The 13,308-nt window shown below is 33.7% G+C and overlaps 1 protein-coding gene across 1 annotated transcript; it reads right to left on the bottom strand.

Moving 5' to 3' along the window:
- Positions 1-5,546: 5,546 nt before the first annotated feature.
- EMB1138 (DEAD box RNA helicase (RH3)) lies at positions 5,547-13,243 on the bottom strand. The gene is made up of 10 exons (XM_022863375.2): positions 12,665-13,243; positions 12,121-12,260; positions 11,611-12,025; positions 10,709-10,807; positions 9,266-9,490; positions 8,076-8,453; positions 7,223-7,366; positions 7,040-7,135; positions 6,619-6,866; positions 5,547-6,005 (listed from the first exon to the last, which is right to left on the bottom strand). The coding sequence occupies exons 1-10, from the start codon at positions 13,091-13,093 to the stop codon at positions 5,927-5,929; spliced, it is 2,253 nt and encodes a 750-aa protein (XP_022719110.1). The 5' UTR covers positions 13,094-13,243; the 3' UTR covers positions 5,547-5,926.
- Between the last annotated feature and the right edge of the window lie 65 nt (positions 13,244-13,308).

The raw sequence follows: 13,308 nt of genomic DNA, 5'->3' as shown, positions 1-13,308 counted from the left end.
TTTAGGGGTTTTGGCAATTTTAGGGCATTGAGGGTTTTTTTATTTTTATTTTTTGAGGTTCTTAATGGTTTTTGGGGTTTCAACAATCTTAATTCTTTAGGGTGATTTTTTATTTTTGGGATCTTCTATGATCTTTGGGTTTTCAACAAATTTGAGGTTTGATAGGGTGATTTTTATGTTTTTAGTGGCTTTTAGGTTTTGCAGATTTTGAGGTGTTAGGGCTATTTTTACATTTTTGGTGGTTTTTGGGCTTAGATGATTTTGGGGTTTTTAGGGGCCTTTTCTCTTGGGATTTTATTCTTTTTGTAGTTTCAATGGTTTTGGGGTTTTAAGGGTCAATTGTTAAGTTTTGGTGTTTTAGTGGTTTTTTGGGGTTTTATGGTTTTAGGGCTCCGAGGGTGATTTTTAAGTTTTTAGGGCTTTTTAGTGGTTTTGAGGTTTTGGCAATTTTATGGTTTTAAGGCTTATTTTTTTGATTTATTGAGTATTTTGTTTTTGTTTTAGTGGTTTCAATAGTTTTGGAGTGTTGGAGTGGTTTTCGAGTTTTTATGGTTTGTAATGGTTTTTGGGTTTTCAACGATTTTTAGGTTTAGGGGAACAATTTTTGGTTTTGGGATTTTTAGTGGTTTTAAGGCTTCAGGGGTTGTTTTTGGGTTTTTAATGGTTTTTGGGTTTCATCCATCTTTGATTTTCAGGGATGTTTTTTGGTTTTTGAGGTTTTAGTAGTTTTTAGGGTTTTGATGCGATTTTTGGATTTTTAGGGGTTTTAAGGTACATACCAACAATGTTTTATAGTCAAGATGCATTTTCTGCCCAAAAAAACAAGCTATAATAAGGTTTAATTTATTGTGATTGTCATAAAGGTTTTAGGGACTACTACGTGATTTTTAAAAAATGTAAAAAGTCACCATTAATTTTTCTTGTCTAGATGCTATTGGTCACTTATTAAAACTTATATCCTTAATAAAATCTTAAAATCAATTAGAATTTATTAAAAATATAATTTTTTTATCTATGAAAATAGTTTGAGTTTAGGAGTACAATTACACATAGAGAATGATTAGAACCCCATAATACCTTTTTTTAAAAAATAATATCAATTAATTACGTGTTATCCTTTAACAAAAAAGTCTTAATTTTTATATTTAAAATTAACTTCCATGACTTTTTTTGTCATAAATTTGTTTTTTTTTTTAATTTCTCTTTACAAGATTATCTTTTTTCTCTCTCTTTTTTATATATATTGTATTTCATTTTTATTTAAGAAAAATAAATTGTAACCTTGTTATTGAAGAATTCTCAAAATATTCCAATATGTTCAATAACCTTGTTATTGAAGAATTCTCAAAATATTAAGAGAAATTTTTTCACCTAAAGATTTCTTAGGAATCACTACTAGAATTTCCTTAAAAGTTCATCATCAGGAGCTTGTATTTGTAATTAATGCAAATAATATTTATGTATTTATATGTAACCTTATTTTTAAATTTTTTTTATTATATTATTTTTTTATTTTTTAAGTAAAATAATTAATGAAAACCCTTTTTAGTGGTTTTGGTAGCTTTGGCGAATTGAAAGTTTTATAGGTGATTTTGTGTTTTTCAGGGCTTTTTGGATTTTTGGCGATTTTGGGGTTTCATTGGTAGTTTTTTTGCTTTTTAGGGTTTTTAATAGTTTTTTGGGTTTCAACAATGTTGAGGCTTCGAGGGACATTTTAGGGTTTTTAATAACTTTTGGGGTTTCAATGTTTTTTGGGCTTCAAGGGGTGGTTTTCAAAGTTTGAGGTTTAGTGATTTTTGGGGTTTCGACTATTTTACGGCTAAAGTAGGTGATTTTTGGGTTTTGGGGGTTTTAGTGGTTTTTGGTATTTCAACAATTCTAGGGCTTCGAAAGGTAGTTTTTTTATTTTTGAGATTTTTGAGGTTTCGATAGTTTTCGAGTTTCGAGGGGTGGTTTTTAGTGGTTTTTAAGATTTAAACAATTTTATGGCTTTATGGGGTAGTTTTTAGGTTTTTAGGGTTTTGATGGTTTTAGGATTTTATGAGTGATTTTTATGATTTTGGGGTTTTTAGTGATTCTAGGGTTTTAAGGTCTTGGTTTTAGGATCTAGGACTCAGGTTTAAGGTTTTAAGGTTTAGGATTTTACTTTTTTGTTTAGGATTTGAGATTTGGGTTTTGGATTTTGGATTTTTGGGTTTATGGTTTTAAGGTTTAGGGTCTTAGTTTTAGGGTCTTAAGTTTCAAGTCTCAGGTTGTTGAGTTTAAGGTTATCTTTTAGGGTTTTGAATTTAGTGTCTAGAGTTTTAGGGTCTCAAGTCTCAAGTCTTAGGTTTATGGTTTAGGTTTTAAAGTTTAGGGTTTATGGTTTTAGGATCTAGGTTTTGGGTTTTAAGGTCTAGGGGTTTTTAGTTTCAGGTTTTAGGGTTTAGGTTTTAGGATTTAAAGTTTTAGGGTTTAGGATCTAAGGTCTCAGGATTCAGGTTTAGGTTTTAGGGTTTTTAGTTTAGGTTTAAAGGTTAAAGATTTGAGGTTTAGGGTTTTAGGTTCAAGATTTAAGGTTTTAAGATTTAGGGTCTTAGGTTTAGGTTCTCAGGTTTCGAGTCTCAAGTCTCAGATCTCAGGTTTTAAGTTTAGGGTTTTGTTTTTTATGGTTTAGGGTCTTCGTTTAAGGTTTAAGGTCCAAGGTCTCAAGTTTATGTCTTAATGTTTATGGTTTAGGGCTTAGGGTTTTTTGATTTAAGGTTTAGCATTTAAGTTTAGTGTTTGGAGTTTAAGGTTTTAGGGTTTGGAGTCTCAAGTTTAGGTTTTTCAGTTTTTGGTTTAGGGTTTGAGATTTAAGGTTTTGAGTTTCGGGTTTAAGGTTTTACAATTTAGGAACTTGGGTTTATGGTCTAAGGTCTTGGGGTTTATGGTCTTAGGTTTAAGGTCTAGGGTCTAGGGTCTTAGGTTTCAAGTCTTAGGTCTCGGGTCTTGAGTTTCAACTTTAAGGATTAAGATTTAGGGTTTTAGGATTTTAGATTCTTCGGTTTAGTGTTTTAAGGTCTCAAGTCTCGAGTTTAGGGTTTAAGTTTAAAGGTCTTGAGTCTAGAGGTGTTCAGTGGTTTTTGGGGTTTCAACGATTTTAGTACTTTGTGGGCTTTTTTTAGGTTTATAGGGTTTTTAACTTTTTAGGGTTTCAAGGGTAAATTTTTAGGTTTTTAGTGATTTTTTAGGTCTAGTGATTTTGGGGTCTCGAAAGATGATTTTTAGGATTTAGGGATTATTAATGGTTTTTAAGGTTTTAGGTTTAGTCAATTTTTAAATTTTTAATGGTTTATGTTCAACGATTTTGAAGTTTCGGAGGTTGTTTTTATGTTTTGGAGTTTTTGGTGGTTTTGGGGTTTAAGATTTTAGGGTTTCGGAAATGATTTTTAAGTTTTGTGGTTTTGAGTTAATTTTATGGTTTCAACTGTTTAGGGCTTCAAGAGTGGTTTTTTAGGTTTTTGTGGTTTTAGGATTTTATGGGTGATTTTTGGGTTTTAAGGGTTATTAATGGGTTTTGAGGTTTCAATGATTTAAGGGCTTTTAGGGTGATTTTTGGATTTTTAGTGGCTTTTGGGGTTTCAATGGTTTTTGGATTTCAAGGGCAATTTTTGGGTTTTTAGGATTTCAATGGTTATGGGATTTCAAAGGGTAGTTTATTGGTTTTTTGGGTTTATAGTGGTTTTGAGGTTTCGACTATTTTAGGGTTTCAGTAGTTGATTTTTGGTTTTTATGATTTATGGTTTTGGTAGTTTTAGGGCTTCGTGAGATAGATTTTGAAGTTCAGGCATTATTAGTGGTTTTTGGTGTTAGGCAATTTTAAGGTTTCGAGGGACCGTTTTTGGGTTTTATGGGTTCTTAATGGTTATTAGGGTTTGGGTGATTTTAGGATTTCGGGGATGATTTTTTAGTTTTTAGGTTTCTTAGTGATTTTTGGGGTTTCGATGGTTATGGGGTTTCAACTAGCAATTTTTGGTATTCAAGGTTTTCAAGGCTTTAAATGGTTTTTGGGGTTTCAATGGTTTTGGGTCTTTGAGGGGCGATTTTTGGTTTTTTGAGGTTTTAGTAGTTTTTGTGGTTTTAAGGGTTTTTAGGCTTCAAGGGCGATTTTTGGGTTTTTGGGCATTTTAGTAGTTTTTGATGTTTTATATGTTTTGGGGTTTCAAAGGACGATTTTTAAGGTTTAGACAATTTTTGGGTTTTTGGGTTTTTAGGGATTGTAGTAGTTTTGAGGGTTTCAGCAGTTTTGGTGTTTTGGAGTTTTCAGGATTTTTATTAGTTTTTAGGGTTTTGGCAACTTCACTAGTTTTGAGGTTTTGGGTTTCGGGGGTAGTTTTTAGGTTTTTAGGATTTTTATTAGTTTTTGGGGCTTCATCGATGTTAGGGTTTCAGGGGTTTTTTTTGGGTTTTAGTAGTTTTTAATGATTATTGGGGTTTGGGTGATTTTGAGGTTTCGTTAGGCAATTTGGGATTTTTAAGGTTTTTAGTGGTTTTTGGGGTTTCAACGTTTTTATGTCTTTAAAGGGTGATTTTTGGATTTTTAAGTTTTAATGAGTTTTTGAGTTTTTAATGGTTTTAGGGTTTTGAGAGATGATTTTTAAATGCTTAAGGTTTTAAAAGATTTTGAGGTTTCAAAGTTTTTAGGATTTATATAAAATTATTTCAATCATTTTTCTATGTAGTCGGGTCTTAAGCTTCATTCAAATCCTTGTTTAATACAAATGAGGTGTGGTTGGAAAGTTTAACTACACCATAATGCTATTTAGATGACATAACAAATTATGATAGTGACTTTTTAAGTGTTTCTGATTTTTTTTTATTTTGTAAATATTTTCAATTATTTATTTAAAATGATAAATAAATTTACGCAATTACATAATAAACAAATAAATAACAAAAAATTTGAAAAAAAAACACAAATAAATATATCTATATATATTATTAATTACATAATAATTTTATATATAATTAATTATATATAATAAATAGTTACAACATTATAAATACATTAATACAACATAAAAATAAAATATATATCATAAACTTTAATTATTTATTAATTTCACAAATATCAATACATACTATAAATTTTATTATATGCAAATTTTGGTCCAATATCTATAATGATGATTTTCTCTTCTTATTACTCTTCTCAGTGTTCTTCACATCATCATCACCATCATGTTTGCATTCAAATATATATTATTATAATATTCAATCTGATTATTACAATAATTAATTTCACCATCACTATTATTTTTAATATCACAAAAATCATTCTCACAAAAAAAACAAAATGAGATATACATGCATATTTGTTAAAAATAAAAAAGAGATCTACATGCATAGACAAGCAAGTGAGCTCTATATGTATATAGACATGCAGTTAAGATCCTAATTTGGTCTTTCACTCACCCAGAGAATAGGTTTTTTATTTCATATATTCTGCCAATTTTTATTTCAAAAAATGAGATACCATTAATTTAGCACCCGGACTAAAAAAATTTAATATTATGGGCATCACCTCAAAACAACAACTATTTCAATTTTATACTAAAATCATACCTTCTTTGCCACTTTAAAATAAAAAAGAAAAAAAAATGCTACCACAAATCGGGCAGATAACATTTCTGGTTTCAAATGATAATGTTTCATAGAATTTAACTTCTATTTAGAATAGTTTCATGTAACATTTTCTCCAATTTGATATCAGCGGACTGCAAATTTTATGGCAACAGTGACAGAGAAAGGCATACGACGATAACTTCAATATTTGCAACGCAGGCGAGAGTCTCCCTCTTTGACCAACTTAATGCCAATGTCTGCCAAAAAGCAACTGCCTAATAGCAGCTTAGTTCCAAGATCGTCCAGGTTAGTGCGGAAGACTGATACTTAAAGCAACATGCTAAAAGTCAAACTTGTCAGGGCAGTCAGAGGCCCTATGCCCAGGACGCCCACAGGTGAAACAGGAACCTCCAAAGCCTCTGTACACAAAATAAGACGTCGATGTCAAATCCTATACAAGGTATTCGTGTTTGATAGAAGGTTATAAAGAATGGTAATAGTAACTGCCTTCTATGGCTATAACTCAGAATTATAACGTTTTCAGTAATTAGAGTTTCCACCCACAGTAACCAAACATCAAAATACAAACAAAAGGGTCAATGAGAGCATAGAACGGGCAGCATAGAACTGCCATGAAGAGAAAATAAGTCCATTGGTTCATCATGCATCAACCCTCCTCCATGCATATGACTAAATAAGTTCTAGTTTACTAAAGATGTGGCTAGAGCTACTTTTATTTCTGTCATTAAATAACCAACTAATTCAGCCTTTTTACCTTTCTTCAAGACAAGGACAGTAAGTCTAAAGAGTAAATTTTGGAATGAAATCAGGGGAATCTGGATCAGCCAACACCAAACAGATTTAGAAAAGTTGTACAGGCAGGATTAGACTATTGCTGGCTTAGTTGCATAGAGTTGAGTGATATTTTCTCCTTTCTCATTTATTACTTGACCTTAAGACCAACAATCTTATCAATACAGGTTAAAAAGTTCAAGATAGTTTATCATAAGAGAATAGAGGGAAAAGACTTGCCTGTCTTGGGAGGAAGACCTTTTTGATCTGCTACTGCCAATTAGCCAGTCATCCCTACTGCTTTTTGAAGTCCGAGACCAGCTACTTCTTCCACCTCGGACTTCATCACCAGAGTCTCGGCCACTGCTCCAATCCCTGGAGGCCCTAAGACCTCTCCGATCCTTAGAAGTTCCATGCGTATAGCGATTCCTGCTAGAAAATTTGCCATAATAATCACCTGAAGGGCCATCATCTTGCAAAGGAGGCAACTGCCAGAAGAAGTAAATACACAAAATCATCTTAGTTTAAAGCAATAAAAAAAAAAATGCTTAGGTGGCTGCCAAAGGAGCATTAGCTAGATGAATTAGATGACAGTAATATAAGCAACATGCCCATTACACAGATGCACATCTAATGAGCAACAGTGACCAATATCATCAACCTTTGTGATCTTTGAGATGCTGTTTCCAGGTGGTGTTGGCTTATTCAGCAACTCTTTTGCAATCTCCTCGGGGAGATCAAACACTGCTCCTTGAACCTGATAATAAATACATTCTTAAGTCTCACCAAAGAAATGCATCAAGATTAACAAAGCAAAATGAACAGAATCCTTGCAGATACAAACCCTCTCATCTGCAATTAGATATATTTTCCCAACTTCATCAGCAGCGATAGGGTAAACATCAGAAAGAAACCCAGTGACAGATCTAGCAGACAGGAACCCTCTAGAATAAGATGAATCTCTTGTCAATTGCATTGTTACCAATCCCTGAAACACAGGGTCCAGTTAGGCAGCAGGCTAAATTAATTTATTGAAACAAAAAATCTTCACAAACAAAACAAAGAAAAAATCAAATGCAAATAGGTATTGAAAATTGACAAGCAACTTCAAAACATCTGAACATCTGGTAAGATGTGGGTTCTTGGCATTTAAAAATTTAGTTGACACCACCATACTGCCCATTCGGACATGGGTATATATATACTGATATACAAGTATATATATATATATACACACACACACACACACACACATATATTAAAAAGCAACACAGGATTTGCCTAACAGAAGAAGATGAAAAGGGCCAAAGTTCAGTACACCAACAACAAAAACAACTATATTCCTACAACCATCTGCATAGTTACAACCACATACTGTAGTTGTATTCTCCTTGTTACCCTATTTTCAATATACCAAGTCAACCAACATAAAGGAGAACTAAAGTGCATTGCTTTCCAAGAAAAGTATGCCACTTAAAAACAAATAAAAAAAATTAAAAAACAAATGTTATGGTATGCATGGAGCCTCTTCCATAAACTAGCCCTCCTTCCAAGGGTTTGAACTTGACAACTTCCAAGTGAAAGTCCCAATATCAAGCACTAGGTTGTCCAAATGGGGGACAAGCAAACTTGAATGTAATTCACAATTAGGTGCTCCAACTAGAATTAAAAGCAATATAAAGGATACTATAGTTTACCTGCTCATGGCTAATAAGTGAACGGGATGAGGGGGGATGGGAAAATCCACTTAGGTGTGCTAGTGCTGCAGCAAGAGCACTTGTCCCTTGTTCTTCAATAAGCCTTTGAGCAGTTGGGGTAAAGAACTCTATAGACTCAGGATGAACTCCATTAAGAGTAGCAACAATTTGCTCAGCTGATGACTCCAAAACTTCTTCAATAGCTGGAGGAGTAATGAACTCAAACTTACACCCAACATCACGTTCAAGGGATCTGACAGTTCTCCTTTGGCTATTAGTATACATCAAAATTGCAGAACCTTCCTTCCCTGCCCGTCCAGTTCGTCCAGAGCGATGCACAAAAGTCTCCGCATCATTGGGAAGATCATAGTGGATAACCTGGATAAAAGGGCGATAAGTGCCACAGTCTTCTCACATGCCTTTAGAAAGCACATTTCACATTTTGAAACTAAAGACAGGTAAAAAATAATGATAGCTTTCCATATATGATAATATCTCAAAATTTGGATCATGAATATTGGAAACAGAAAAATGGAGAGATCAGAGAACAAACTTATGATATAAAATCAACATCGCATGCATGTCCATTTTTATACTTTGACATGTGTTTTTCCTCCTAGTTTTACAATATCAAATAATAACTCATATTCTTTTAAGCTTCAGTAACTGAAGAAGTCAACATTGAATACCATATCATTAACTCTGTTAAATATATAAACATGATATAAGGAATAACTGAATGGTTAGAGTTTCAAATAAGTACTAGCCTATTCTGTGTATAGTTCTTTACAAAGCACAATATCATAACATCCTTGAACTATTGAAGTACCATTTAAATATTTAATTGGTACCTTTACTGTTGCTTTTTTGCTTCCAAAAACAAAAAAATAAAAAATAAAAAAACTGTTTTGATAAAATATACATATTTACGAGGAACTAAATTAATACCTCAATGAATAACAAAATTAATGATTTTACATGTATAGAAGCAATTTTGTTTAGTTGGTGTAACATTTTAATCATTTCTCATTTTTCATCAAACATAATTTTGCATGCAGAAGCAAAGGAAAAAAGAAAAGGTGGTAAAAGTATCGACCGGCTGGAGCCTAATCTAGAAATAAAAGACCATAATAACAGATCCAAAATAAATTATAGAGTTTAAAGAACTACAACATATTTTGGTAACATACTAGATCAACATTTGGAATATCAAGTCCACGAGACGCAACATCAGTAGCAACAAGCACAGTAAATTTTCCTTGCCGAAATCCATTCAATGTTCTCTCCCTCTGATGTTGGGATATATCGCCATGCAATGCCTCAGAAGCTATGCTATTTGTTAAACTGATAGACACATCATCAGCTTCTCGCTTTGTTTGTGTAAAAACAATGGTTTTCCCACCCTTCGCATAAACCTGAAGATTAGGACAAGATGCAGTTTTTTTCAGTATGGTGATTTTATATAAATTTTCTAATAACATTTAAATATGGTAGCATAAAAACATTGCATACATGTTAGTAGAGCTAAATGATAAAATAATTTCCTCTAAGAAAAGTTTACAAGTAAAAGTAAGTATATTGGAAGCAACTACTACATTTGCAAAAACATAACCAATATGATCCATGTATAATGGAAATTTGGGGGTCTCCACACATAAATAAAACGGTTAATATGTAACTGGATCCTTGATCTATACCACTTTTCACAATCTAGTACTTAGAGAAACAAATTCACAATTGGGCACCTCAACTTTTATTTTGTCAAGCCATTTTCCTCAGACATCAACTCCGCTAATAATATGCAAACGTGGCAAGAAACTAATAAATACAATCATGATACGTGGAGCATTTTCATTGGCCAATATGTGCCATATCATCATTTTACCTAACACAGTTGGTCAATGGTGCAAAATGCTTGACGGAAGCAAAGTTAAGGTACCAAATCGTGAAATTTGTTTCTATAGGTACCAATTCATGAAAAGTGATATAGTTAAGGGGCCAATTTACACAATAACCCAAAATAAAAATTTTAAATAAAACTTTAAAACTTTAAAGCCAGGAAAGCACTTTTATTATTGTAAAGTTGAGGTTTTTAGAAAGGCTTACATCAACTAAACTCAATAGGCCAACCCAGATACGGCAGCATAATGCAAATATAAAACTACTAAGGACTTGAATAAAGATGCTTTGAGGACCAAAGGCTTGAACTAAGAATAACAATCCAAAGTTGAACAAAATTCCATCCTGAAGAATCTTTAAAGAATAAAGAATGCATCAACAGCTGATGACACAAGCGAGCCAACTTAGTAGATGTTGATTACATAGAATAATATCAAAACATTTACATTGGGATAACTGTCTCTATTTCATCTTTGATATAGAATATATACCGCAGACAAATTCAACACAAACAAAATTAATTCCAATAAGAATGATGCAATAGGTTTATGCTTTATATGGTAAAATTCTCTTAAAAAAAAAGGGATTCCTACGTTACTCTCCACTAAAAAGAGACATCTATGAAGAAAAAATACACATAATAGACAGACTTCATTGATGGCTTCAATTTGTAACAAAAATACAAAGAAATACTGAAACCAGTGAGACAAAGTAAGAGAAGAGAAATTATTTACAGTTATGAGATCACTAAGAATGGTCCCCTTTGAAGTTGCAGTGGTTGATATCGCATAAAGTTTGATCCCTTCAGCAAGCTTTTCATCTTGGTCTCCAACCTAAGAAAGGAGAAAGAACAAAAACTAAAATCAAGGTTTCATTCCGCAATGAAAGAACTTCAACATGATACTTATAATGGGAATGTGCTACTCCAAGATCAATATACATCATGCTACTTATGTATGCACATAGATGTGTATAATGTTTTTCTCCCAGTTTCTTTAACAATATAAGCAAAAGATATAATTCCACTCATTGTTCAAGAGAAAACTTATTATCTTTGAACTTGTTCACCAAATTACATCATTCAATTTTAATCTCTCAACAGAGAATATTTTTTCACAAAGAAAAAGAACATGCTTTTGACAATGTGTCAGCTGAAATAATATTTGCAATGCAGAAATGTAGGAAGAAAGTGTTATGCTGGATTTAGATCTAAGCTGATATATACCATAGCATTTTTAAGGATGGCATTGTTTTCTTTTGCAGATTAAGTGGTTGAGAGATCAAATTTATGAGGTCCATAACCACAATCTGAGCTTGCTGAGCATCAAAATTTCAACCAACTTACTCAATAATGAATTAGTCCTCCCAACCCAAGAAAGTGGTTGAAAATGGGGACAGACTAATTTTCACCATTGACAATCAGAAACAGAGTTTTGATGTTTCACCGATGGTCGACAATAACAGCTCAACCATCAAACAAGCAGAAATAACTACCTCCAATGCTCAAGACTCAAGACTTGTAACCTTTTGAGTTTAGACAGAAACTTCTCCATCATTATCGAATAAAGAAACAGAAGTAACATGTCAAAACCCAGCACGAATAAGCATTTCAAATAGTACATAGAAAATAATTTACCAAGTCAATATTCAGAGGATTGTCCAAGTATTTTCTTGCCAACTTTTTAACCCAAGAAGGAATGGTTGCAGAGAAAAGCATGCTCTGCCTCTTCGATGGAAGATTTTCTAAAATTTCTTCAACATCCTCCTCAAATCCAACTGCAAGCATCTGATCAGCTTCATCAAGGACCAGATACTCAACTTCCCCCAATTTGAGGTCATTACTTTCTATGAGGTCAATGATTCGACCAGGAGTCCCAACCACTACATCAACCCCACGCGAAAGAGCATTTCGCTGTGTATTATAAGAAACCCCTCCATAAACACAAACAGTGTTCAAATAAGATGCAGAGTCTTTAATTTCTTTCTCCACTTGCTTAGCCAACTCTCGAGTAGGAGCCAGTACCAAAACTCTGGGAAGCCGACCAGACATCCTAGAAAAAAAGAAACAGAAAGAAGAAAAAATATTAAGCGTAACAAGAACATTGAAAATGGATGAAGTCTAGGTTCGCATTAGGAGATGCATTACCGCCGTGGACTTGTGTGTTGGGTAGCATCTTCAGTAAGCCGTTTAATTATGGGGATTCCAAAGGCTAATGTCTTCCCAGTGCCAGTCTTTGCACGAGCAATGATGTCTCGACCTTGCAGTGCCGGTACGAACACAGCTCTCTAAATCAATGAAAGGGGAAATATAATGTATAGAATGTTAAAATGGTATTTAAAGGGAAGAATCATAACCTAACTCAGGTACTTGAATAGAAAGAAAGGCACAATCATGGTTATATAGAAAAAAAAAATGTCAAACGCAACATAAAGATTAGGAGATGGTATAATAGTAGAATGGAAGTAAGATAGAAGCATAACACAGGTACATTTGAAATGATAATTAATTAGCATAAGATAAGCAAGTCGCATAGCATCCGTATGCAAATCGTCATTATCTACTGCAGGACAGAAAAAAATGAAATAGAGGGGTCGGAGTTAGAAGAACACGCACAAGAATGAAAATAATAATTTTTTAAAACAAAAATCTACATATTAAGTAATCAACAAGAAAAGAAAGAAAAATTTACCTGAATTGGGAAAAGGTGAGTAATGCCCCGTTTGAGTAGGGAATCGACAAGGCGCTCTGGCAAACCCAACTTGGAAATGTCAAGTTCGTCCTGGTGGTTGGAGGAAGTCTCAGCCTCAGCTTTAGTCTCCCCTCGAGAGTCATAGACGTCCTGGTCGTCTTGGTCCTGGTGGAGAGAAAGACCCTTGAAGGCCTGTTCGCTGAGCACGGAATTGGGGGTGGCGATAGCGCGAGAAACAAAAGAGTGCTTGAAGCCGAGCAATGGCCTTCCAGCCACTACGAGGGCATTGAACTGAGACTTATTGGTGGAGGGTAAGGAGAAGTAAGAAGTTGCTGTAGTGGGTGTTATCCTTCTATTACAGCCGGAAGAGGAAACCTCCAGAGACGGGGAGTGGTGTATGTACGAGGATACTCCTAGGAAGGATGCCATTTTTTGTTTCAACTTTCTGCTGGTTTAGTAGAAGAAGATAGGCTAAGGGAATTTGAGATATTTATTTCAGGCGGCGTGCAGAAGAGTTCAGTGGAGAGATAAGGCCACACTCCTTCCCAAATGAATGGCCTCGCTGGCCTCCACCTCGCTGCTTCTGCCCAGTATCTTTTTGGTCTTAAATCCCCGGTCCATCAATTCTCTTCGAACGGATTAAT

Source organism: Durio zibethinus, chromosome 7 (assembly GCF_047325235.1).
Source record: "Durio zibethinus cultivar Kanyao isolate XHJ-2024 chromosome 7, ASM4732523v1, whole genome shotgun sequence".
NCBI classification, from domain to species: domain Eukaryota; kingdom Viridiplantae; phylum Streptophyta; class Magnoliopsida; order Malvales; family Malvaceae; genus Durio; species Durio zibethinus.
The sequence above is the reverse complement of the archived record's forward strand: the minus strand, read 5'-3'. Positions and strand labels throughout refer to the sequence as shown.